At 45.2% G+C, this 27,428-nt stretch overlaps 1 protein-coding gene and 2 long non-coding RNA genes across 9 annotated transcripts in view; 1 reads left to right on the forward strand and 2 right to left on the reverse strand.

Annotated features, from left to right (window-relative positions):
• The window catches only part of LOC133134888 (cytidine and dCMP deaminase domain-containing protein 1-like), a 64,048-nt gene that overhangs the window by 28,520 nt on the left and 8,100 nt on the right, over positions 1 to 27,428 (forward strand). The window contains exons 1-3 of one of the 6 annotated variants that reach the window (XM_061251453.1): positions 22,533 to 23,264; positions 26,263 to 26,357; positions 26,997 to 27,041. The exons of 1 other annotated variant lie outside the window; for it this stretch is intronic. In XM_061251453.1, coding sequence (XP_061107437.1) covers positions 23,174 to 23,264; positions 26,263 to 26,357; positions 26,997 to 27,041 — 231 coding nt within the window. In that variant the 5' untranslated portion in view covers positions 22,533 to 23,173. Of the gene's footprint in view, positions 1 to 22,532; positions 23,265 to 26,262; positions 26,358 to 26,996; positions 27,042 to 27,428 lie in introns of those variants that run through there. 4 more of the 6 variants (XM_061251455.1, XM_061251456.1, XM_061251454.1 and 1 more) reach the window with 4 other exon arrangements.
• On the reverse strand, positions 3,882 to 5,886 carry LOC133134891 (uncharacterized). Its single transcript, XR_009709356.1, has 2 exons — positions 5,735 to 5,886; positions 3,882 to 4,707 (listed from the first exon to the last, which is right to left on the reverse strand). It is a non-coding gene; the product is annotated as an uncharacterized LOC133134891 (long non-coding RNA).
• LOC133135528 (uncharacterized) lies at positions 11,718 to 18,108 on the reverse strand. Of its 2 annotated transcripts, XR_009709406.1 has the most exons (4): positions 17,208 to 18,108; positions 17,060 to 17,120; positions 16,250 to 16,275; positions 11,718 to 15,881 (listed from the first exon to the last, which is right to left on the reverse strand). It is a non-coding gene; the product is annotated as an uncharacterized LOC133135528 (long non-coding RNA). The 2 variants fall into 2 exon arrangements; XR_009709405.1 differs by lacking the exon at positions 16,250 to 16,275.

Genomic DNA, 27,428 nt, shown 5'->3' on the forward strand with positions numbered 1-27,428 from the left:
TGGAGCCTATCCCAGCATACATTGGGCGAAAGGCAGGAATACACCTTGGACAGGTCGCCAGTCTATCACAGGGCACATGTGACATGGTTAGCTCAGCTAGTTCGCTAGTAAGCACGGACGTGCAGTGAAAGCGAAGGCTGGTAGCAAATTACCTCGACAACACTCCCCGATGACGTAACCCTCAAATTCAAAAGAACGTTGTTGCCCTTGGCTAGAGGCGAGTTCGTCTTTAGCTGACTGGTAACGCGTTCGTTCAACAAATAATTTGGTACAAGTGAGAGGCCGGGGTTCAAATCCCACCTCGGACTCAGGCAATTTCTCACCTGTTACACACACACACCATTCACTCACACATTTATACCTACGGGCAATTTAGACTCTCCAATCAGCCTAATGTGCATGTCTTTGGACTGTGGGAGGAAACCGGAGTACCCGCAGGAAACCCATGCAGACACGGGGAGAACATGCAAACTCCGCACAGTGAGGCCCTGGCCGACGGGGATTCGAACCCAGGACCTCCTTGCTGTGAGGCGGCAGTGCTACCCACTGCACCATCCGTGCCACCACATTTACTCTATATACCCATATATTTAATATTCTACAGTAGTTTCTCTTAAATCATGTTCCCAGCAATTGTTGCTGTGTTTCCAGTGTGGGGAGGCCATACGTTGCTATTGACTGTCAATTCACAAGCAGCTCATTTGCATAGCTGATAACTCAAAAACTATAAATTGTTTCAAAATGAAAGGGGGTATACATTTGTTAGCTGGACCCATATCTTTAATATTCTACAGTCCTTTCTGTGAAATCCTGTTCCCAGCAATTGTTGCTGTGTTTCTAGTGTGGATAGGCCATATGTTGCTATTGACTGTCAATTCACAAGCAGCTCATTTGCATAGCTCATAACTCAAAAACTATAAATTGTTTCAAAATGAAAGGGGGTATACATTTGTTAGCTGGACCCATATCTTTAATATTCTACAGTCCTTTCTGTGAAATCATGTTCCCAGCCATTCTTGCTGTGTTTCCAGTGTGGGGAGGCCATACATTGCTATTGACTGTCAATTTACAAGCAGCTCATTTGCATAGCTCATAACTCAAAAACTATGAATTGTTTCAAAATGAAAGGGGGTAAACATTTGTTAGCTGGACCCATATCTTTAATATTCTACTGTCCTTTCTGTTTATCGCCCCGCGGGTCCTCTGGGGAGCTTCTTGGATGAGATGGACATCCTCCTTAGCTCCTCACCAGTCAATGGCACTCCCCTGATCCTCCTGGGTGACTTCAACCTCAACTCAGAGTCCACCCAGTCTACCTTTCTCTCCCTCCTTTCTTCTTTTGACCTTACCCTCACACTTTCCCCTCCCCCCCTCAAAACAGGCAACCTTCTTGACCTCATCTTCACAAGGAGCTGCACAACAACCAACCTCTCTGTAACACCACTCCATATATCTGACCCCCCCCACCTCCCTCATCACTCACACCTGATGACTTTGTCTCCTTCTTTGAAAAGAAGGTTGATGCCATTTGTAATTCCTTCTCCCCACCCTCTCCCCCTGCTGATCCTCCTACCTTCCCCAACTCCCTAACCTCCTTTTCTCCCCTATCTAACTCCGACACTTTGAAACTCCTTACATCTCACCGCCCGACCACCTGTCCTCTTGACCCCATCCCCTCTCCCCTTCTACAATCTATCTCTAATGACATTCTCCCTTTTCTCTCCTCTCTAATCAACACCTCCGTCTCTTCCGGCACCATGCCCTCTTCCCTGAAGAGGGCCAGAGTCACTCCCCTGCTCAAAAAACCCCTCTGCTCTGAACAACTACCGGCCTGTCTCTCTTCTTCCCTTTCTCGCCAAAACTCTGGAACGGGCGGTCTGCTCCCAACTGTCCACTTATCTTCTTCACAACAATCTCCACGATCCCAACCAGTCCGGCTTCAAGAGTGGCCACTCCACTGAGACCGCCCTGCTCGCGGTCACTGAGGCACTCCACTCGGCAAAAGCAACATCCCTCTACTCTGTCCTCATCTTCCTCAACCTGTCGGCCGCCTCCGATACAGTCAACCATGAGATTCTGCTCTCATCGCTGTCTGGGATGGGTGTCACAGGATCTGCACTCACTTGGTTTTCCTCCTACCTCTCTGGTCGCTCCTACCAGGTGACTTGGAGGGGCTCAGTCTCTGACCCTCACCCCCTACAAACTGTCCTGCAGGGCTCAGTTCTTGGTCCTCTCCTCTTCTCGTTATACACCATATCTCTTGGTTCTGTTATCTCTTCCCATGGCTTTTCTTACCACTCTTACGCCGATGACACCCAACTATTTATTTCCTTCCCCCCCGATACCCATGTCACCACACAGATTTCTGCCTGCTTGGCCGATATCACTGCCTGGATGACTTGTGCCATCAAGCCCCTCCAGCTAGTCCAGGATGCTGCAGCCTGCCTGATCACCAGTCAGCCCAGGTCGGCTCATGTCACCCCGCTCCTCATTGGCCTCCACTGGCTTCCTATTGCCGCACGCATCTCATTCAAGGCTCTAGTGTTGGCATTTCAGGCTGCTAGGGGGACTGCCCCACCTTACATACAATCCTTAATCACTCCCTACTCCCCAGCTAGACCACTCCGGTCTGCCAGCTCTGGTCGCCTTATGGTTCCCTCTCTACGAGCACCTGGCAGTCGAGCTGCATGTTCACGTCTGTGTTCCGTTCTGGTTCCTCAGTGGTGGAATGACTTGCCTACCACTGTCAGGACAGCAGAATCCCTCCCCCTATTTCGACGCAGACTCAACACACCTTTTCAAACTGTACCTTAGTCTTCCCTCCTGCCTGATTTCCCCCGCCCCCCTTTCTGATATCCCTATCCTCCTTGTCTAACCCCCCCCCCCAAAAAAAAAAATTGCACTTATGATGACTATATGTTTAGAACAACACTTCATGTGTATTTTACTAGTTATGGATGTGATGCTTTAACTTGTCGAAGAACCTATGCACTTGTAAATCGCTTTGGATTAAAAGCGTCTGCCAAATGACAAAAATGTAATGTAAATTTAATTGACCCACCTTTATTTTTCCTTTGTGTTCCTTTTGGAGTGCTATATCCTTTTAAGGAGCTATATCCTAATAAACCCAGGCCAAAGTGAAATGTTGTTTTAAATCTCGCCCTCTTTCGCCTCCCGTAGCTGGCGTGAACCACGTGTCCTACTGGCCCGGCGACCCCAAGCTCAGCCGGCTGTTGCTTAGCGACGATGACGCCTTCGCCGCAGAGCAGCTCAAGTCCAACAGCCGGCTGCACGTGTACATTCCGCTGCAGCCGCTGGCCAGCACAATGCAGCAGTTCGCTGCGGAAACCTCCATGGCCTGCGACTTCCTGCAGCGCATGGCGGACTGCGAGAGCCGGGACGCGGGAGAGCTGTTCACCGTCCAGCGGTGGCGGAGCCTGGAGGACCTCACGACCGCCTTCTTTGTCACGGACGAGCTTCGGCACAAAGACCTGGCCAGGATGGGCCTGGAGAACTTCTGCGTGGAGCCCTATTTCAGCAACTTGCGGCAGCACATGCGGGATCTGATCAAGGTGCTGGCGTCTGTCGCCTCCAGCGTCCCTGACCTCCAGCCGGACTACGGCTTCTATGTGAAGGACCAGGCGGAAGGCCTCTCCCAGGGTCTCTCCCAGGGCCTCTCCCAGGACCTCCCCCAGGGCCTCTCCCAGGGCCTCTCCCAGGACTTCGCCCGACACTGCATGATACAGGCCCAGCTGCTGGCCTACAGGACGGGTGAGGCCGGGGCCCTTTGCCTGACTGCGTCTTCTAGATCAGATGGGTGTTAAGCCAGGATATGTTTTTTCTCCATTCAAAATTGTATTTAGTCTATGACTAGGCTACAGTTTTTCAAGTTTTTCCCTCCTTTATATATGAAATATGAAATCAATGCAAACTTCCACTTCCACAAATTTCCATTTACAAGTGAGATATTAAGAAGTCCAGAACTACAAATCTAACATGGCAAATGTGTAGCATGTTCTCTATCGAATATATAAAGAACATTTACAGAAAGTTTGAGCAAAATTGGAGAAGTCACCCCCCCACATTTCAGATTTATTATGTTTTTTCTCTCAATGGAATGACCTGCAATATAGTTCCTTAGGTGGCAATGTGACTGATACTTGCAAATTAATTTAACTCATGTGAAGTAGCGAAGTGGACAGATTAGATAGGTTTAGGCTTAACCTTCTGTTTGGCCAACAAAAGCATAATGTAAAAATTATTCCTTAATATTGTTACCGAGCCAGAAGTTAAGCCCTGGAGCAGCCATTATGGTATAGGAATAAAGAACCAGACCCCAAATCATCATATTTTGAATGATTTCCAGCCCTGCCCGTCGGGAAAGAGCTCTATTTGAGCAACTTCCAGTAGACAGGCATGATTGACAATGGTGCTTGATGTTGTGAGGGATTTAAGGCAAAACCTTTCTTCTCTTTACAGAGGACCCCAAAGTCGGAGTTGGTGCTGTGATCTGGGCTGATGGAAAGTCTGTGAGTGATTTTTTCAATGTCATCGCAGCCATCGGTCATCTGTAAATAATGTTCCAGAGTTTATCTTTCTTTCATCACTGTGTGGTAGTTATGTGTTGTGGGGGAAATTCCCTGGAGAGACGTCTTGCAAGCAACCTTTCCCGTTTAAAAGAACCCAGTTCTTTCACAGCAAGGAGAGCTACAATAATACAAACTTTATTAATACTGCAGAAAAACAAAGCAAGGAGAATGCATCACACCAATGTGAGAATACACTAGATTTTAGCAGACAGGGTGTCTATTCTTATTTCATTACACATCCTAAGTTATCACATGAATACATTACGGTGAAAGCCAATCATCTTCATACAGTGTTTCAGTACTTTTCCATCACACGTTGTACTCCTGGGCCCACATCTGCTCTTTAAGTCATGTAACATTTGTTTTGCAATTAACACACTGCTACAGCAACTACAAAGCTTACTTTATCATCCGTCTTTCCTCCTTAGGCTGGTTAAGGAGGAACCGACCTTGGGTGCGATTCTTCCTCATTATTTTGCATCATAATCAAGCACATGAGTGCACCCAACAATGGGAGAGTGTTCTGCTTTATCTCCTGCACGTATGCCTATGTGACGTAAGCTGTGGAAGAGCACTCACCCCTCCCTTACATTTTTGCTGGTTATCTGTCACAAGCAGAATTTATTCTCTTATGCAGTTTTCTAACTATATGCATTGTACATGTCTGGATACATATATCCTAGGTTCCATTGTACTACATTATATGGCAAATGGTTGGCATTTATATAGCGCCTTTATCCAAAGTGCTGTACAATTGATGCTTCTCATTCACCCATTCATACACACACTCACACACACACACACACACACTCACACACTCACACACTCACACACTCACACACCAACAGCGATTGGCAGCCATGCAAGGCACCGACCAGCTCGTCAGGAGCATTTGGGGGTTAGGTGTCTTGCACAGGGACACTTCGACACAGCCCGGGCGGGGGATCGAACCGGCAACCCTCCGACTGCCAGACGACTGTTCTTACTGCCTGAGCCATGTCGCCCCATTTTTTCTCCCACAGCGTGTGTTCCCACGGCGGATTGAAAGTGGCGTGTTGAAGGTAAAGAACGGGCATGAAGGTGACGCAGGGTGTTCTGTGGGGCGGTGTTTTCAGGGTTGCTGTGATGGGACGGGGTGCATGTACCTGGTGGGGTGCGGCTACAACGGGTATGCAGGGGGGTCCGCGTATTCAGCGTTTCCCCAGATGGGCAGCGAGGAGATGGACCCTCAGGAAAGGAAGTACAAATACATCATCCATGCTGAGCAGAACGTACTCATGTTCAGGTGTGGAGCGGAGTGGGGCATAAGTAGGGGCAGGGGTAGGGGCAGGGGTAGGGACAGGGGTAGGGGCAGGGGCAGGGGCAGGGACAGGGGTAGGGGCAGGGGCAGGGGCAGACAGGGGTAGGGGCAGGGGCAGGGGCAGACAGGGGCCAGGAGAGGGGTGAAAAAGGTTAGAACCTGTATTCCACAATATAAACAAGAACAGACTGTATACAACTCAAATCATGGTGGCCTGCAGTGTTTTAGCACTTAAAGGTACAATAGGTAAGATTTTTGTGTTAAAACATTATTTTACCATTGTAAATCCCTTCCTATCATTGAAAAAGGCTCACTGACATGTCGACTCACCCTCTGCCTGTATTTATAGTCCTTAAATTCGGGTTTCAAAATAAGCAGTTGATGGGCCGGCAATCTGTACCAAAACATTGTATAGCAAATATACTAATTCAAGCTCATTGGTTGAAAATTGGTTCTAATTGCCACAGCCAATGGCATTTCAACGTCAGCGCATTGATAGACAGTGTTGTGCTTGTTGCTGCAATTCCTCTTTAGAAGTCTAGAAGTTTAGAAATGACCTATTGTACCTTTAAGTGCCTAATTTTGTTTGAAGGTCCTCATCCCTTCTTTCTGTCCCATAAATTGGCAGCTGTTTGAAAGGAAATCATAAAACCTTGCATGTGCTGTGGCCCCTCCAGGCCATAGTTTCAGATCCTTATTGTAGAATTGCAACTTAGCTGCCTAACAGCAAGCCTGCTGGACTGCTTTTCATGGAGTACTTTTCCCTTCCCCTGGTTTGTTCTGTTTCTAGGAGTGCTGAGATTAAGGAGGATGAGAACCCCCTGTGATGAGTGTGTACCTCTGATAGTGGGCGCTGGAATTAAACAGGTGTACACCACAGACCCGAGCACAGAAATGAAAAAGAAGAAAAAAAAACCTCTCCTACAAAAGGTTTGTCGAACTACAGGGTGTACAGAAGTTTATGGTGAGTATTTATATCTTATGCAGTGGTGTTTCACAACAATCACAATGCAGTTTGCAGTTTAACCATCAGCAGAAACATGTGCACCTTAGACCAAAGATAACAGTCCCACACCCTGTTGAATTATGGGGGCTGGTCAACCAGCTAGCATCTGTTTCAAAAACCTAGCTTGAGATGTTTTTTTCAGCAGGGTTCTCCCTTACAACCTTGTGAATTTAATCAAGAGTCCAACATTATTAGGCCTGCTTAACAAAGTGATCCAAGAACTGTTGATTTACAATCCGTTTTCTCCTCGTCATATCCTCGCCTCCATTATAAACAGGCCGGAAAAACTGATCCTCAATCGATTGTGTTTTTTATTTGCATATTCACTCAGCACTTCCTCTTTGAAAGTGTTTGTTCCCATAGTGGCAGAAAACACCACAAGCCGAAGATAACCGCCCGAACCGCCCGAACAGCCCGAACAGGCATGATCAAGTAAGCTTTCCTATCTTGTGTAAAACTAGACTGAATAGGTTTATGTGTGCACACTACATGGGTGTCATGATTAAGGAAAGTTGAGCCTACTGGTTATTGCTAATACAATTTACATTACACAGTCTTCCAGACTTCTTGACGTGAAGTTAAAGCGAAATTCCCCATGCATTTTTCTTTTCTCTGTAGAAGAGTAGCTGTCCCCCTGATTAAAATGGCCACCCAGCCAGCCCTCTGTCTGTAATGAGACAGATACAGCCCCAAACTACTGTGCCCGCTCCAGGTACCTACCTGGGCGGGCCCTTGCAGTCTATCCACGGACGTCACACAATGAGTCACATTTCCACTTCTACTGAATAGAGAGACAGGGGCTGTACTCTCTAAGAACTAACCACTAAAGAAAGCAAGTATAGGTTTATGTGTTCGGTTTACTTTCATAGGACTGAATATGCCACAATTCAATATAATTGAAAAAATATTGAATATTGAATTAAATAAGTATATAAATACACACATTTGTGAAGTAAAACTAGTAGTCCGATATTCCGGTTAGCAACAATGTATTAAGATCGCAAAAATAGTCAGTTATAGTATAGTTAATTATAGTATGAAGCATACCGGGTAAAAGCAAGGCAGCTCAATTACCAACTCATGTTCGAAAGGAATGAGCTTTTATGCCCCAAACCTCCTGAAGTAAAATACAGGTACTTGTCCCTGATTGGGTGACAGGCAGACGAATACACATTATTTTGTATACATATGATGTGACCAAGGAAACCAAATGGTAATTGTCAGCAAAGCAGACAGTAAACCCCTTTGATCATTCAGTATGGGCTTCCTAACCCCCCTTGATCATTCAGTACGATTGAGGTGTTAGGTGACCATCCAAGAACAATGAAGCAGGAAATGTATTCTTCCCTACAGTATGATTTTGCGTGTCGTGTAATCATCTGATAAAACGAACAAACTAAGCTCAGCCAAACAATGCATGTAAGGTGTGGTTTGGTTTGAGGAAGACTGTACTGGGTGCAGCAATATTTCTGGTTTAACTTGTCTCATTAGCATTTTGAAGATTGAAGTGAAGCAGTCACATTCACTTCATTTGTCCTATGGGCTGACAGTGAACCCCCCTTGATCATTCAGTATGATTGAGGTGTTAGGTGACCATACAAGAACAATGATGTGGTTTTATTGGTTTTTTTACATTTCTTTACATTTTAAAATTCTTTTTCTTTTTTTAAAACACACTAATTAACACAAAATAATCATTTAATCAAGAACTTAAACTAATGAAACAAAAACATCAAAGGAATGAAAACAAACTTAAAGAGAGGGTGATTACAAAATATTCCAAAGAGACCTTACAAAACTTAACAAAATCAATTTCAACAATAAAGAAACAAAGGTGAATTAAAAGACGAGAAAAATAGTAAAGAAAGAATCCATTCCGCTCAGGTTTGGTTATCCCGAGAGGCTTCTGTGTCCCTTCTGTGTCCCTTGGGGGGGTGGACTATATGATGAATTCTTTCCAGTGGTCCACCCCCCACTTCTCTCTCGCCAGGTTCTTATTTGTGTGCATGTCCACCAGAATGCCGTCCTGGAGGAGGTTTTGGATCCTCCTCCGGAGAGTGACCAGGTCTACAGATGTTTTCTGGTAGACCTTGATGTTCCTCGTCTCCCACAGGACCTGCTTCACGGTGTTGATGATCCTCCACTGACGCTGGAGCACGGTGGTCTTGCATCCCCCCGGCGGACCGTAGAGGATGCCCTCAGCCATCAGGGAGGACCTCGGCAGGAACCTGCTTAGGGAGACAGAGGAACAAACAAGGCCCCAGACCCGCCTGGCCACGGAGCACTCCCAGAACAGGTGGTGGATGTGTTCTGAGTCAGTGCATCCGTGGGGGCAGCGCTCGGTGAGGGCTAAGTGCCGGCGGTACATAAACGTTCGTGTGGGGAGACACCTATGGGCTGTCATCCAGGCAATGTCTTTTTGTTTGTTTGTAAGACATTTGTGTGTTACATTTGCCCAGATGACTTGCGGGTCCAGGTCTGGCCCCCCCCTCGGGAGCGTTACAATTTCTCCAGATCTTAAATGAGCCATAATCATTTTATAGCTCCACGAGGTTAGGCCAGCCCTGGGCAGACCCGTCCTGTAGGCAAAGTCCTTCAGGGCTCGATAAACATAGGGGGGGTCCCAGCTATAGGGTATGGTGAGGTCCAGCACACCCAAGCCCATTGCTCTGAGGAAGGGGGTGGCATAGTACCTGGCAAAGGTACCAGAGGCCTTACCCACCTTCCCTGCATTCTGGACAAGGGTGGCCAGACCCTGCACCATGATGATGTTCACAATGTCTGGGACCCCCCGCCCCCCATTCCGCTCCTCTTTGAGGAGGGTGACGCGTTTAAGTTTTTCCATGGTGCTCCCCCAGACAAAGCGGAAAGCCATCCGGGTGATTAACTTCCCGGTGGCTTTGTCTGGGGGAAACACCCTCCCCACATAGAGCAGAATGGGTAGGACAATTGCCTTCAGGACGAGGATCTTACCCGCCATGGTCAAGGGCCGTGCACTCCAGCTCCTGATTTTATTTTGGACGTGGCGGAGGGCTTCCTCCCAGCTGGTTCTCCCTCCTCCGTCAGCCTGGAAGGTCACCCCCAGGAGCTTGATGGTATTCCTACGCACAGGGAAGGAAACGGTCAGCTCCTCACTCCAATGTGGAGACAGAAACAGTTCACTCTTGTCCCTGTTGACCAGGGCGCCAGTGGCCACACAGAAGTCGTCCAACACCTTGGTGGCACAAGCGATAGAACGACTGTCTGTGGCGACGATGGCAATGTCGTCCATGTACGCCATCACCTTTAGCCGTTCCCCCCCCGCTCCAGGGAGTGGATAGCCCACCACCCCTGGATTGGCCCTAATGGCCTGGAGGAACGGTTCCAGGTAGATGACGTACAGGAGAGATGCTAGAGGGCACCCCTGCCTGACGCCAGACCTGACATCGAACGGGGCAGAGGGCTGTCGATTGACAACCACTCTGCCCGTTATGTCTGTCAGACAGATCTTTGTCCAGCGCAGGAGGGGGCCAGGAATGTTCATTTTCTCCAGCACTCTCTCCAAGCACACGTGACTCACCCGGTCAAATGCCTTCTCTTGATCGAGACTGAGAAGGCACAAGGGGGACCTCCGCTCCCCGGAGTGGATGATTAGATCCCTCGCGAGGAGCAGGTTGTCATTTATGGACCTCCCCTGCACGCTGCAGGTCTGGTCCGGTCCGATCACCGATGTTATCAGGCCTTGGAACCTCCCCATCAGCGCCTTCGCCATGATCTTATAGTCGACTGAGAGGAGGTTGATCGGCCGCCAGTTGCGGAGGTCCTTCAGGTCCCCCTTCTTTGGGACAAGAGCTACTGAGCTCTGTCTCAGTGAGGCGCCTAACCGCCCCTCCCTGTACGCAGCCCTGAACACTTCCGCCACGTCCCCCTTCAGGAGATCCCAGTGAGCCTGGTAAAACTCAGCTGGGATTCCGTCAGGGCCCGGAGCTTTGTGTGTATTCAGGGAGTGCACGGCCCTGGTGAGCTCCTCAGTGCTCAACTCCGCCTCCATCTGCTCATCTCCCAGGCGTCTGTCCAGGCAGCCCAGGAAGGTGTCCATGAGAGCCCCGTCTGAGGGCCTCTCGCTGTAAAGGCCCTCGTAGAACTCCCTGGCCACCTCCCGGGCCTCCGCCTCTTCAGACACCACCACACCTCTGCTGTTATAGAGAGACAAGATGTTATTCGTCTTGGTTCGTGCCCTGCGGAAGAAGAACCGCGTGCACTTCTCATCCTCCTGGAGGCCCTGGAGTTTGGAGCGGAAGGTCTGTTTCTTCCGCTCTTCCCGGTAGAGGGTGGTGAGGCTCTGCCGAGCTTGTGCAATTTCGCTGCTGACATCCAGGCCTCGGGACTGGAGGAGGCTTAGTCTTTGGAGGGCAGCATTGTGGCGTTCAAAAACTGCCCTCCCTTCCTTCGCCTTCCTCCGTCCGACTGCCCGGAAGTAGCCCCGCACTCGCTCCTTCACCATCTCCCACCACTCCACCGGGGAGTCAAAGAGATGTTTCAGACTCACCCACTCCAGGTATCTTCTCGAGAAGGAGAGACGCACCTGGGGGTCTTGGAGATGGCTGATATTCATCCGCCAGAGCCCCTTACCCACGGTTATAGGTTTCTCCCAGACCAGGGACACGGTTACCATGTGGTGGTCCGAGAAGTGCACCGCCTTGGTGGAATAGCTTGTCTCATTTGCATTCTGAAGATTGAAGTGAAGCAGTCAGATTCACTTCATTTGTCCTACGGGCTGACAGTGAACCCCCCTTGATCATTCAGTATGATTGAGGTGTTGGGTGACCATCCAAGAACAATGAAGCAGGAAATGTATTCTTCCCTACATAATCCCCCCTTAAACCTTGACCTGTATGCAAACAAGAGAGAAAGGTTTAATTCAGGAACAACACATCCTTATCAAAGTGACCACAGGCTCACCACATAGTGGACTTAAGGAGATATGTCACACACCACTGGATACCAGGAACAACCACAATGGAGCTGTACCAAGGGAAGGGAGTCCCAGTAGCACTAGGTGACTCTACACATATACTGCTGTGTTCCGACTTTATTCATGACAGCATTCCTTTCCCTGTGCTCAGCATCCATTTTGTGTTTGTTATAACCTGAAGGTAGGGCGGCCTGTAGCGTAGTGGTTAAGGTCAATGACTGGGACATGGTCGGTGGTTCTAATCCCGGTGTAGCCACACTAAGATCTGCACAGCCGTTGGGCCCTTGAGCAAGGCCCTTAACCCTGCATTGCTCCAGGAGAGGACTGTCTCCTGCTTAGTCTAATCAACTGTAAGTCACTCTGGATAAGAGCGTCTGCTAAATGCCAATAATGTAATGTAATGTAATGTAAGGTAACAAGTCAGAGCCGATGCATCCAGTAACGTCAGTACTGATGCTGCCGTGGCTCCCAGTGTGTGTCTTGGTAGTTCCCCTTTATTCCTGAGGGCCCATTAAGATTCAGAATTCTCTGAATCAATCCCTTCTCATCTGCATTTATCTGTGTAAACAGGTATGGCCATAACAAACATCAATGTGTGTGTTGTACGGTTATATGACAGTGGAGCAGTGATGGTATTCTTAACTATGCGTTACATTTTTACAGGCAGTTTGCATTCCCATTTGTATCTCTTACATACACAAATACCTTATTTCACATTATTGCCAGTACAATTGCCACAAATAGTTTCATTATTGATTGACACCCAAACCCTTCTGTACCCTTATGGTTTGAAGTTTGCATTGTCAGTCATATCGTTTGTGTTATGTGCAGCAGCAGAATTTAGATAAAACTTAGCTAAAACTTGTTTAATCTGCTGCAGTATTGAATTCATGTCCTCATAGGTCATGGCTGGAACTGTATGAGAGATTTCTGACTGTGTTATACTTTTTGCTGTGTTTTTCAGCCTCGCTATCAACATCTTTTGACCCTCCTTTGTGATGACAGCTGAAACCTTTTCATGAAAGGGGGCTGTAGGGAAAATTCACGGAAAAAGAGATCTCCGTCCTTATTACATTACATTACATTACATGGCATTTAGCAGACGCTCTTATCCAGAGCGACGTACAACAAAATGCAAATTAAACACTATTATTGTGATTCATTGCTTACAAAGTCAAAATCAGACTCAATATGTCACATGTATGCTGCTTGTTATCAAATCAAATGAACCTAGAACATTTAATTACTGCTAAGCTTATGAAAACGCAAGAAAGCACAGTGTAAACTGTCGAAATGAGAGCAAAGACTGAAAAAATGCATCAGGCTAAATAAGTACATTTACTCACTTAGAAGAATAGATTGATAATCAAATGTTTAGTAGTATATTTTCAATGATTCACTGATGTTTAATAGTATATTTTCAATGATTCACTGATGTTTAGTATATCATATTTTCAATGATTCACTGATGTTTAGTAGTATATTTTCAATGATTCACTAATGTTTAGTATATCGTATATATTTTTTTTACTTTTACATTTACTATTGCGCTGTTCACATGCTTCCTCAAGCCAAACTAGAGGATCTGATTTTTCTAACAGAGATCCATAGGATCCCTCTTTGCAATGTTTTGCAATATACTCAATGGCATACTCCATTATCGGGTATTCTCGGGGTATTCTAGCTGCCTACTCGGGGTATTCTAGCTGCCAACTGTGGTATGCTAGTTTGGGAGTTGATGTATTCTTCAAGGGTTCAGATTATATCTGTATGTTTACACTAGGACTCTTCGCACTTGTTCTTGTGTTTGATCTGCACTTTGTTGTACGTCGCTCTGGATAAGAGCTTCTGCTAAATGCCATGTAATGTAATGTAATGTAAAAATTATCCTAGGTTCTGAGTACACCTATGTACAATATACCTACTGTGGTCGTTTAACTCAAGGACACAGGATAAATGTGGGATACCCTGCTGGTACTTTAAAAAAGTCCAGTTCCTCTACAAGCACACCTCCCGTTTAACCCTGTGAAGCTACCTTCACTGCTAAACAGGTCAGAAAAATATATCTACCATGTACAATATACCAACTGTGGTGGTTTACCTCAAGGACACAGAATAACCATGGGATACCCTGCTGGTACTTTTTCCAAAAAGTCCAGTTCCTCTACAAACACACCTCCCGTTTAACCCTGTAAATCTAACTTCACTGCTAAACAGGTCAGAGCAATATATCTACCGTGTACAATAAACCAACTGTGGTGGTTTACCTCAAGGCCACAGGATAAACATGGGATACCCTGCTGGTACTTTAAAAAAGTCCAGTTCCTCTACAAACACACCTCCCTTTTAACCCTGTGAAGCTAACTTAACTGTTAAACAGGTCAGAATTTACGTATTAAATTCACAGGAGAATTATCATGCCTAAGTCTTGAATTTACTCCTAAATCTGTGCTATTTTGCTCAACTCTGCCACAGCTGACAAATCTCATTGTTACACAACCATAAAAATCTATTATCCACAGCGGGATAATGCAGAAAACCTGTAATACAAAAGGTCCCAAGGAAATTGCGGATTTGAGATGGAGGTCCAGTCTGTCTTGTTTCCTTGCAGCAGCAAAAGGTCTATCTTCTCTCTGTGCAACAAACAAAGTCCTGGCTTGGTGTGGCTGTGCGAATGTTCTTGGATTCTCTGTTGATAAACAAATTGAGTGGTGTGGATTTTCTTGATGGAAAAGAGAACGTTCTCCAATTGTCCTTGCTTTTATAAATGTAGGATTTATCTTGATGGAAAATAAAAAGTTTTTTCCAATCGTCCCCACTTGTCTGTCGCTGGCTCGCCAATGTAGGAATTTGGTCCTTTGTGTAGTAAAACTAGTAGTCCGATATTCCGGTTAGCAACAATGTATTAAGACAGCAAAAATAGTATTTTATTACAGTATGAAGCATACGGGGTAAAAGCAAAGCAGTTCAATCAGGAAATGTATTCTTCCCTACAAATTGTTAAATAATTAAATACTTAAATTAGTTTTAAAAAAAAAGAATTCACACCTCCATGACTGTCCTTTTTCATATTCCTATTTCCAAGCTTCCGCAGGGTCATTGAGTATGATGCTTATTCTGGCTTTAATTTTGCTAAAAAAGCTTTGCACACCTATGGGACCACCGACCCGTTTCACCAATGATACCTGTGCAGTTGGTGGCTGTAGACTGGCGTCAGATGGTCGAAACTGATTGGTGCAGAGGTATCACAGCAGGAAATGGTGCCCTCTAATATGCCATCCTTGTGCACCCATCTTCCACCTAGTATGCAACCTGCTCTCTGCTCTCTGGACTGCTCTCTGGACTGCTCTCTGGACTGATCTCTGGACTGATCTCTGGACTGCTCTCTGGACTGATCTCTGGACTGATCTCTGGACTCCTCTCTGGACTGATCTCTGGACTGATCTCTGGACTGATCTCTGGACTCCTCTCTGGACTGATCTCTGGACTCCTCTCTGGACTGCTCTCTGGACTGATCTCTGGACTGCTCTCTGGACTGCTCTCTGGACTGCTCTCTGGACTGATCTCTGGACTGATCTCTGGAAATTCACTGGTGTTTCTCACCTTTACTCTTGTGCCCAAAGGAACTGTCTAATGCTTTAGCCAAGCATTAGTGTGTGCTAATTCCGATAGTGGTGTGCCAATACTGATAGCGGTGTGTCCCACCCACCTGCTCTGAAAGATTATGACGGTATTGCTTACATTTACTCCCAACTCTCTACTGTCGTCCAAGTCAGACTCCAGTGGTCCCAGGACAGGGTCAAGGCCATTTTGGCTTTTGTCTGAAATGCACACAGACGCAGTACTGCAAAAACCCTATCAGATCATCTGATCAGTTATACTATGATTACAGATAAAAGAAGCCCGCTTTCAGTCAATAGCAGTCCTTTCATGCACAACCAATACGCATTGCAATGCATTTGCAGGTGAAGTTATACTCTTGTGAGTCCTGAGGTGGAAGAATCATAGGCCAGTGTCCTCTTCACTGTAGACCTGTACAGGAAGAGTCAAAGTTACATTACATTACATTACATTAATGACATTTGGCAGACGCTCTAATCCAGAGCGATGTACAGTTGATTAGACTAAGCAGGAGACAATCCTCCCCTGGAGCAATGCAGGGTTAAGGGCCTTGCCCAAGGGCCCAACCGCTGTGCGGGTCATATTGTGGCTACACCGGGGATCGAACCACCGACCTTGCGGGTCCCAGTCATGTACCTTTACTACTACACTACAGGCCACCCTGTTATAAAGTTGAGCTGGATATACAGCCAATACAAAGGGCTAGGACCATCGATTCTTGGGCAGTTTTACCTAATTAGAAATGTGCCTTGGTTGATTAAAAATGTGTGTCATCTTACCCAATGGAGAGACGAGGTCTTTTTCTCTGTTAAAAAAAAACTAAAAGTTTTAATCCCAGCCAATGATAGTATTGCACAATGTTTGGCATTTTCTACTTAAAAAAAAAATAAGCATGTAGCCTGTATGTCTGCAATGGGACCGGAAATCAGATATGCAGGAAGCTGGCAGCTAAGACACAGCTCTGTGTGTGTGTGTGTGTGTGTGTGTGTGTGTGTGTGTGTGTATGTATACAGTGAGCCAGAATTATTGGGACCCTTCATAAATATGCATGAGAAATAGTGTAAACTAAAAATATAGTTATTGACATACACTTTATTTTCCAACATGTGTTAACCAGTATAAAGAAACGTACAACTCACGTCACTGAATGCATTTGATCCACAAATGCAGATTTAACATTTGAGACTGGGTTATTGCAAAAAATACATGCAGAATTGTGACATTTTTTTTCTTCATATACAAATATGTATGCATTTGCGCAAATCAGAAGACAGAAGACCCACGTTGAGAAATATTTGTGTGTGTGAATAATATGAAACACATTTGTGAATCGTCACTTATTTGTGGATCATGTTACGCACATTTGTGATCTCAATCATGTTTGAATTGACCACCTTAATGAGAAAAGCCCCAGTGGTAAAGATGCACAACTAAACAACTATTAAAGAAACTAGTTACATATAATGCAAAAGTAGCAAGCAGATTTTTAACAAGCTAGCAGAATTTGAATCATTTTGATTGACCCATCTCAGCTTTGACTGAAGTCTATTCACGTCTATTTACAAAAATGACAACTGCGCAATACACACCTCCATAGAGCTGTCACTGTCGTTGCTGTCATCCTTTGTCTTGTGCAAATTGCAATATATCCTGAAAGAGAAAGCACATTTAATGGTATAAAACTGAATTCTACAATTTCCATTAAAATGATGGAAATAAAATGGGCTTCATACGCACTTAAAAATGCCTCGGTCAACATCCTCAATGTTTTCTGCGTCGGCCTCCAGAGCACATGGGTAATGGCAACTCCTTTTACACCTCCTCACCTCACACCCAACAGTGGCTCCACTTCTTTTGCACTTGGCACACTTCTGTGAAGAACCGGTGTAGAGTCTGTTGTAGCGTAGGATTCTGCCTGTGCAGACTGAGGCTGCCATTGTTGTTTTCTCCCCCAAGAAAATATTTCTCTCAGTTCTCCGTTTTCAGTAGACTCTTGTATAACATGCCAAGTTCCCCCCCAAAATGTCATTTTAGATTATTCCACACATCTACCATTGACTCTTATGCATCTAGGCATACCCTAAAAGTGGCCGTTTCCTCTAATCAGGCCCACACCATAGACCTGTCGCCTGTAATCGCTTAGTTATGCACTAGAATTGCTGAATGGCAGGGAAGAGGCCAGGGCCGTCTGGGCATCTGCACCTGTGTACGCCCACGTCTGTGATTCGAAAGGACGACCAAAGGCCCCATTCCCTGCCCTGATCGCGTTGGACAGGCTTTACAAAACGGGGCGTTCTCTGCAGATAAGTGCGTCTAGCCTCCCCTCCCTCCTTCTCCACCCACCTATACCCTGACAGTGTTTCTGCCGTAAACTCCTGAAGGACCGAGGCTGTGCCCGCCTCTGATGTGCAGTGGCTTCTGAGAGCCCACAGTCTCAAGTCTCACCTGTGACTCACAAACTGCTATGGACAGGCTGAAGGATCCGTTTTGTTATTCGAAGCAGTGAACAACAACGGGCATCTGTGGCACAGACCTGGACTGGATTGAGTCCTACCTCTCTGGTCGCTCCTTCCAGGTTGCCTGGGCTGGTACGGTATCGACACCTCGGCCCCTTGCCACAGGAGTTCCCCAGGGCTCAATCCTATACAACATACTGAGAATCCGCCCCTTTCTCACCCCCTACTCGACCCAGCTTCTGGTCCAAGCGATGGTTCTGTCCCACCTGGACTACTGTAATTCCCTCTTGGCTGGCCTCCCAGCGTCTGCCATCTGACCCCTCCAACTTATCCAGAATGCAGCAGCTCGTCTGGTCTTCAACCTTCCCAAATACTCACAAGTCACCCCCCTGCTTACTTCCCTCCACTGGCCGCCTGTCATGGCTCGCATCAAATTCAAAACAAAAAATTAAAAAATAGCTAGCCTTCCAAGCAGTTAAGGGGTCTTCCCCAGCTTACCTACAAAAAATCATCAGACCCTACACCCCTGCCAGACCTCTTCGTTCAGCCTGCACAGGCTGCTTGGCACCTCCCCCTCTTCGAACCTCCACCTTATGCTCACGACTACTGTATGTTCTGGCTCCACGGTGGTGGAACGAACTCCCCGTTGAGGTCAGAACTGTAGAATCTCTCCCCACCTTCAAGCGCAAACTGAAGACGCACCTCTTCAAGCAGCACCTCTCCCCGTCCCTCCCTACCTCCCTGAGAACCTTAATTGTTGTCTTTGTGATTTACTTTGTGTATCGGTATTTTTAGTTGGCTAGGTAAGCAGTGTTTGGAAAGTTAAGTTTGGTCACTTTTGCTTTGTTTGTTTATTTGTTCGTAAAAAAATAAAAAAATAAAAAAATAAAAAAAATTCAAATAGGCCCTGGTCCTTATCTTTGTTGTACAGGTAGCAGTTCAAATTGTACTTCCCTCTCGGGTCTTTCAGCGCACTTATCCCTGGTTAAGGGTACTTTGTTGTACGTCACTCTGGATAAGAGCGTCTGCCAAATGCCATTAATGTAATGTAATGTAACTTGCTGTGGCTCAGTTTTGGGAATTGATTTCTGGCAGTCAGTTTAGTGGTATGATCTTGGCTGAGGCGTATATGTTTTGAAATGACCAAATGCATTAAAAATAAATAAATGTATATATTTTTCAGCAAAGATTGCGAGCAAATGCTTATTCATGGTTAAAGAAGAGACTTGGTTGTACCTATGAAGGTCCAGCAGTTTCATATTACAAGTGTTGATTTGCACATGCAAGACGCATCAATATAATATTGAATAAGCGTTCATTGATATTGTTGCATTTACGTTGTGAATATGAAAACCAGCCCTCAGCGCAGTGTCAACCTGTTCTGGGTCTAGAAAATGGCAGTGCTCCACTCTCTAACTACACTGGCACATCAGATATAAAATGGCTGCTAGATGTAATTGCAGGTGTTGCCACTGGAGGGATGCAATGGTGACATTAGCTGTTATGCTGATTTTTATTTTTTTTTACCATTAAATGGTGATTGTTTCCTGCAGCACTTTTTCCATCTTTGACCTCTACAAAAATGGCCAATGAATAAAAGTTGCTCTATCCAATTTCTTTCCTTACCTCTAATTGTTTTTTTCTAGAAATTTAATCTCCTTGTTACATTTTAAATGTTTCAAAAATGCTTGGAAACTTTATGCTTTGAAGTGCCGTGTGTGGGGTGTGTGTGTGAATGAAAAGCATCAGTTGTACAGGGCTCTCTATAAATGCAGACCATTTAGCATTTGAACCATTGCATTGCATTTGAAAATTTTTATATTTGGGGAAGCTATTACCTCAGCATTTCCAAATGAGTCGTCTTAAGAAATGTGCATTTTCACAAAGGAAAACAGGCAAGAACTGGAAGCAAAAGATCCATCTGACCAAATGTTTATTTGTAGATTTTGTATGCAACCACTGATGCTTTCTATGTAAATCTATTGAGTATGCCTCAGTACATAAATACAATCCGGTTTTACATTATAAGCAATTGTGCAAAAAAGTAACCGCTAACATTCAGTTGTGATGAGTTGACCCTAAAAATGGTATATTCAAGGTTTGAAGGTTTTTCTCTTGCACGTGTACCCAGAAATGATCCATCAGTTCAGACTTTGCATTGTTGACCTGGATTTCTTCAACGCCTCGATTTCTCTCTGCAGGGTGAGCAGCCTGTCCTCATATTCTTGGCAGAAGAGGGGTAAAGATGTTACGGAAGGATAGCCATGTTCCCGGGCTCATTTTAATCGCCTATTTTCAACTCCTTTCACATTGTTATTTGTTGTTTGGGAGGCTCCCAAAGTGTTCTTGAGCAAGAAAACATGAGCACATGTATGCACTTTGCACTTTGTTGTATGTCGCTCTGGATAAGAGTGTCTGCCAAATGCCATTCGTGTAATGTAATGTAACATTATTTAGGTAAATGAATTTTTCCTACAATGTCATTCAGCAATAAACGATTGACCTGTAGATCCACCTCTCCCCGCATGCCACGTCTGTAACTAACCCATATGCCACTGCTTCAAACTGACATTTGAAGGACCAAGGACATTCCATTTGCGTACTTCACCCATTGGGTGGAGCTAGGAGCAAGGAAAGAAGGAGGAGGTGGAAAAATAAACAATTGAGCCCGCTCAGCAGGTTCAGGTTAGCCTTGTTTTCATGGTCACTAGGTTACAATAGGTGTGCATAAATTTTCCTGTCTTACCTGTCTTCTAGGGCAATTATGTCTCGTAGCATTCCCGAGGCTTCTAGCACTCTGAACAACAGGGCGAAGTCTGTAAAAGTGACACACAGTCACAGACACGTTTTGTCAACTGCTTTTCATTAATAGTGACCAGTTGTCATTTGTATTCCTAATTGGCATTATGTGCCATAGAATTGAAATTGAAATAAATAAAAAATCGAATATTCGTGCTCATTTTTTATCAGTAAAGCGATATAGTAAATTGGAAGAGGTAAGCTCATTTTAATCGCCTATTTTCAACTCCTTTCACATTGTTATTTGTTGTTTGGGAGGCTCCCAAAGTGTTCTTGAGCAAGAAAACATGAGCACATGTATGCACTTTGCACTTTGTTGTATGTCGCTCTGGATAAGAGTGTCTGCCAAATGCCATTCATGTAATGTAATGTAACATTATTTAGGTAAATTAAAGTGTTAATTTAGCATTTTCATACGTCTCCCCTCCAAAATGTTGTCGTGTCTAGGAAAACGACAGAATTCTAAATCCAATCTCTAATTTGCAGCAAAGCACCCTCATGAGGGAAAAGACTCCACGGCAGCAAGCTCTTCAGGAAAATCAGACTTTATTAGCACAAGTGCATAAAGCCGGACCAGTTCTGCAGAACTGAACCTCGATTGTTGGTTTCACACACATTTTATACACTTCTTTCACCAATACTCCTCCCAAAACATTCCTCAAAAACAACAGGTGGTCTCTGTGGCGCCTCAATGCCTAGGCCCACTTTTTTTGATTTGTACGCTGTTTTTAAAAATATATGTTCTTATCACATCTTGTTCTGAAAACTGTCCTTGAACATGACTGTCTTCAAAGCAAGACATCCCGCCGCGCAAGCCGGTCAGGTCCACCCGTCCCACAAACTATTTTGGAAAAGACAGCCTTCAAGGCAAGATTCCTTGGCTTGCAAACTGTTCAAGACGCCCCTGTCCCACAAACTATTTTGGCAAAGACGAAAAGAACAAAGCGTCCTTATCACATCGTGTTCCTTAAACTATCCTTGAAAATGGCAGTTCTCAAAGCAAGGCCTGCCGCCCCGCAAGCCGTTCAAGTCGCCCCCGTCCCCCAAACGTTTTTAACATAGAGGAATCATAAAAGATGAATTCATGCAAAATATGGTGCTATTCTTTCTAATTTTCCTTTTTAGCATACACATTATTGTATTCAACTCAGGTTACATATGGGTCACTGTACTTCTAGCACAAATTAATCAGTTTGAAAATATATAGGCATTCTTAATTGTATTTTTACATTTGATTAATGGTGGTTTCTTGCGTTTCCATAAGCTCATCTGTAATGAATGACATGGGGTCATTTGATTACATATTCTACAGTTGACACTGTGGTTTCTTGCGTTTCCATAAGCTTATCTGTAATTAATGATATAGGTTCATTGGATTATATATTGATTACATGAGTAAACAATCTGATTTTGATTTGTGATTGATTTGTCATAAAACGTAGGTAGAACATCTTGTTCTGTGAATTTTTCCTACAATGTCATTCAGCAATAAATGATTGACCTGTAGATCCACCTCTCCCCACATGCCACGTCTGTAACTAACCCATATGCCACTGCTTCAAACTGACATTTGAAGGACCAAGGACATTCCATTTGCGTACTTCACCCATTGGGTGGAGCTAGGAGCAAGGAAAGAAGGAGGAGGTGGAAAAATAAACAATTAGAATGAGCCCAGGGTAACCGCTCAGCAGGTTCGGGTTAGCCTTGTTTACATGGTCACTAGGTTACAATAGGTGTGCATAAATTTTCCTGTCTTTCCTGTCTTCTAGGGCAAGTATGTCTCGTAGCATTCCCGAGGCTTCTAGCACTCTGAACGACAGGGCGAAGTCTGTAAAAGTGACACACAGTCACAGACATGTTTTGTCAACTGCTTGCTGTAATGTGCATTTTTTTTAAGGCCTTTCATTAATAGGGACCAGTTGTCATTTGTATTCCTAATTGGCATTATGTGCCATAGAATTGAAATTGAAAAAAAAAAAATATCGAATATTCGTGCTAATTTTTTATCAGTAAAGCAATATAGTAAATTGGAAGCGGTAAGAGTCCCTACAACAAATAATTAAATGAGATTAACGTGAGGAGTTTTAAATATTTTGGCAATAGCGTCTGTTGTTGTTCGGTGCGTTTCGGCACTTTAGTGTTGAATTTAACTGGCTGATTGTCTGTGGTTCTGCCAGAAAAGAAGCGTAGTGGACATCTGATGTCGTCTGAGGTCCATCAACGGACGGTCGTTTTCCTGAGATGCCGTCTAAGGGCCATACTCTACGATTATAGCATTTTGGCAAATCGAGAGTGCTTAGGACATCGTTTTGGTTTCGGGAACTTCTGGCTCATCCAGCCTCTCCGGTTCCTCATCATTCGCTGCCATAAATATGGCGTACTGCATCGTAGCAGCAGTGCCAGCTACCTGAGGACATAGCAGGTCGCCACTCGTGCCAACCCAAAAAGATGGCAACTGCAAAAGCTTCGCAGGATAAGAAGAATCAAGATGAAAGTCCCATCAGTCCCGATTGCAAATGCACAGAGACCGGCACCAAAGGTGAGAGAGGGTCGCTGCCTTGGTTTGTGTAACACAGGTTTTGACACCATAGCCTATGTGAATACTGTATACATACAAGTATAACATGGACATGAAGACAGACAAATTTTTCAACGTCACAGGAATACGTGTGTCTTGCATTTACGTTGATGATTTGAATTTTTCAAATTAGTGTGTCAATGGAAATTTCATGACGCTGATTTATTTACATTACATTACATTAATGGCATTTGGCAGATGCTCTTATCCAGAGCGACGTACAACAAAGTGCATACCTATAACCAGGGATAAGTGCGCTGAAAGACCCTAGAGGGAAGTACAATTTCAACTGATATGGGTCCATGTTGCAGTATAGAATCCACCGGCGTGTTGACGTTTTCAGCAGCGGACATTTTGGGTTCTCGGTTTGTTTCCAAAGTGCTCACGTGTAACTGGAGAAGAGCATTATCTTTTATTGATTGCTTTAGTCTTTTCTGAGAGTGGTCAGGAATCAGGGTTTGTTTAACTTGCCTTAAGGAACCAGGGCAGCTGGTCATTTTGTCCTGTGAGGTGACATGTCCATCCCCCATTTCAGTGCTCGTTCTTGTTCTCACTGCTGTTTAAGTGTAAACATTTACCCAAAGTAAACAGAGCAGTTTGTTTCTATTGCTGTGTTAATCACTTATACTGGTTGCATACCTGTCAAGTGATTGAACTGTGGAATTTGTCAGTAGATTAGCTTTGATTTGATATTGCTTGTGAGCGATTGTAGGCAATTTAAAGAGGTGTGTCAGAGCGACGCTCCGTCCCAGTTTGTTATGTTATGTTTCACCCCATCCCAGTCTGCTCTCTCACTCGAAGACACCCCCTGCGACGGGGGCCTCCACGGTGTCGGAACCCCTCGAACCTCAGCTGCCCCCCGCTGACCCCCTGTGAGGACTTTGGCAGTTCCATAGTCCCCCTGTGACCGCAGTCTGCTACTTGGAAGGCTGACTTCATCCCCGCATATGCCTACCTCCAGTCCCTACAATTCCTTGCCCTAACTGAGACCTGGATCACACCTGACAACACCGCCACTCCCACTGCCCTCTCATCCTCCTTCTCCTTCTCTCACACTCCCCGGCCTTCCGGCCGTGGCGGTGGTACTGGTCTTTTAATTTCCCCCTCATGGAAATTCTCTGTTCTCCCCCTCTCTGACCTGTCCATATCCACTTTTGAATTCCATTCTGTTACAGTATCTTACCCTACTAACCTTTTTATTGCAGTTATCTAGTGTCCTCCAGGGCCCCTGGGAAGCTTCCTTGATGAGCTAGACACCCTTCTCAGCTCCTTCCCTGAGGATGGTACCCCACTGATTCTCCTTGGAGACTTCAACATCCACCTTGAAGCCTCCCAGGCTGCTGCCTTCCTACCGCTACTCCACTTCTTCGGCCTCTCCCTGCAACACTCTCCTCCAACCCACAAGGCAGGCAATGTCCTAGACCTTGTCTTTGTGAGGAACTGTTCATGCTCCGATTTCACAGTTACCCCTCTGCATACATCTGATCACCACTTCATCTCATTCTCCCTCCCTCTTCCTCCCCATCCTCCTCCCACCCATACTTCCTCAGCCCGCCGTAACCTCCACTCCCTCTCACCCTCTTCCTTTGCCACCACTGGCACCGCCTCACTCCCCCCTCTCGAATCCTTCTCCAAACTCCCCACTGACTCTGCATCTGCCACCGTCCTTTCATCTCTCTCCTCCGCCTTTGACTCTCTCTGTCCCCCTGTCTCAAAGTCGCCTCGCACATCCCCCCTCAGTCCTTGGATATCTGACACCTTCCATTCCTCCAGGGCCAGCCTCCGCGCAGCGGAGAGGAAGTGGGGAAAATCCAGAGACCCTTCAGACCTCACAACTTACCAGTCTCTCCTGGCGGCATTCACTTCTGCTGTCACTGCCGCCAAAGCAAAATACTATCAAACACAAATTCAGAACTCTACTTCTAACCCCCGGAAACTGTTCTCTATTTTCTCCTCTCCTCAACGCACCGCCTCCTCCACCTCAGTCCTCCTTCGCTGCTGATGACTTTGCAGATTTTTTCGATGAGAAGGTCACAGACATCCGCAGTTCCTTTACAACCTCCACTCCCCTCTCTGTGCCCTTCCCTCCCTCTAGGCCCATCCCTTCCTTTTCCACTTTCTCCCCCCTTACAGACTCTGATGTTTCTCAACTCCTGCTCTCCCACCGCCCTACAACCTGTGCCCTTGACCCAATCCCCTCTTCTCTTCTCCAGACTATCACACCTGACATTCTCCCAATTGTCACCTCGCTTGTCAACTCCTCCCTGTCTTCTGGCTGTTTTCCAGCATCCTCCAAGAGGGCCCACATCACTCCGCTACTAAAAAAGCTAACCTTGGTGCTAGCCTTCCAAGCAGTTAAGGGGTCTTCCCCAGCTTACCTACAAAAAATCATTAGACCCTACACCCCTGCCAGACCTCTTCGTTCAGCCTCCACAGGCCGCTTGGTACCTCCCCCTCTCCGAACCTCCACCTCACGCTCACGACTACTGTCTGTTCTGGCTCCACGGTCGTGGAATGAACTCCTCGTTGAGGTCAGAACTGTAGAATCTCTCCCCACCTTCAAGCGCAAACTGAAGACGCACCTCTTCAAGCAGCACCTCTCCCCGTCCCTCCCTACCTCCCTGTGAACCTTAATTGTTGTCTTTGTGATTTACTTTGTGTATCTGTATTTTTAGTTGGCTAGGTAAGCAGAGTTTGGATAGTTAAGTTTGGTCACTTTTGCTTTGTTGTTTGTTTGTTTATTTGTTTGTAAAAAAGAAATAAAAATAAAAATTCTAATAGGCCCTGGTCCTTATCTTTGTTGTACAGGTAGCAGTTGAAATTGTACTTCCCTCTAGGGTCTTTCAGCGCACTTATCCCTGGTTCTGGGTATGCACTTTGTTGTACGTCACTCTGGATAAGAGCGTCTGCCAAATGCCATTAATGTAATAATTTATCCGGACATGGTTTCCTGTTGCAGGTCCTGAACCTCGACTTTCCAGAGTCAACCTCTTCACTCTGCTGAGCCTTTGGATGGAACTTTTCCCCAGGAATAAACCGAAAAATGCTGAGCAAGTAAAGAAAATCTTCCTGTTAACATAACTGTATGTTGGTAGACTCCAGGAAAGGGTAGCCACTGTTCTTGAAGTGGCTAATGGAGATTAAATAAACATCTGCACATTAATGTTAACGTTAATGTTCACATTAACCATCAGAATGGGGAAAAACTGATCTCAGTGACTTTGACCTTGGAATGATTGTTGTTTGCACACAGTTCTGGTATGCAGAAGACCATCTCTGAACACACAAGGCATCATAACTCTAAGTAGATAGGATACAGCAGGAGAAGTCTAAAAAAATAAGTCTAATAAATACCTAATAAAGTGCTCACTGAGTGTACATTTTGCATATTTAAAAGGGAACCTTCATGAGACAAATCAAAATGTGCAGAACAGTAAATTAAAGATTTCTCTGGTTTGAACAATATTAAGAACATCTAAATTTGGTTTTTCTTTCAAACTCAAAATTGTTTTTTTTAAATGTCTGGGGTGTTTATTAAAGGGATAATTCCATTTTTGAAGATTTCAGATATCTAATTTCTGGTGAGCATTTTCAATTGGTAGAGGCCACTTTAATTAGTAATGTTGGACATTTTACATTGAGCTTTTGATGTCCTGCTGCCATTCTAATGGCTTTCATGGCCTGGGTTTGTAGTCTACAGGAAGAAAATGCACAAAACAAGATGGAAAAAATATTCAGGTGAGTTGTGCATGTACACAGTCCCCTAAAACCACGACAAATTCAATTACCTTTACACCAACCACTATGAAACCGGCAAGACACCCGGAACTTCTGTCAATATCTAGAATGGTGGTTCAAAAACCTGGTCCTGGAGACCCTCCACGCATGCCGGTTTTTGTTCCAGACGGTCATCTCTTGATCAGTAGAGGTTGTTTGGACTGAATTGAACAGAATATAGGTTTGGCTTGTTTTCATTTCCATTGTCTTTGAATTCATAATTTTCTATAAATGTTTTGATTCAGTGACGAGGTGCAAACATTCATCAGTGCATTGTGCGGAAATATTGTGCATTTAAAGATGTGTGAGCTGTGTAATTCACTCTTGATATGTGTCAACTCGATGCAT

The sequence above is a fragment of the Conger conger genome, chromosome 8 (assembly GCF_963514075.1).
Source record: "Conger conger chromosome 8, fConCon1.1, whole genome shotgun sequence".
NCBI lineage: Eukaryota > Metazoa > Chordata > Actinopteri > Anguilliformes > Congridae > Conger > Conger conger.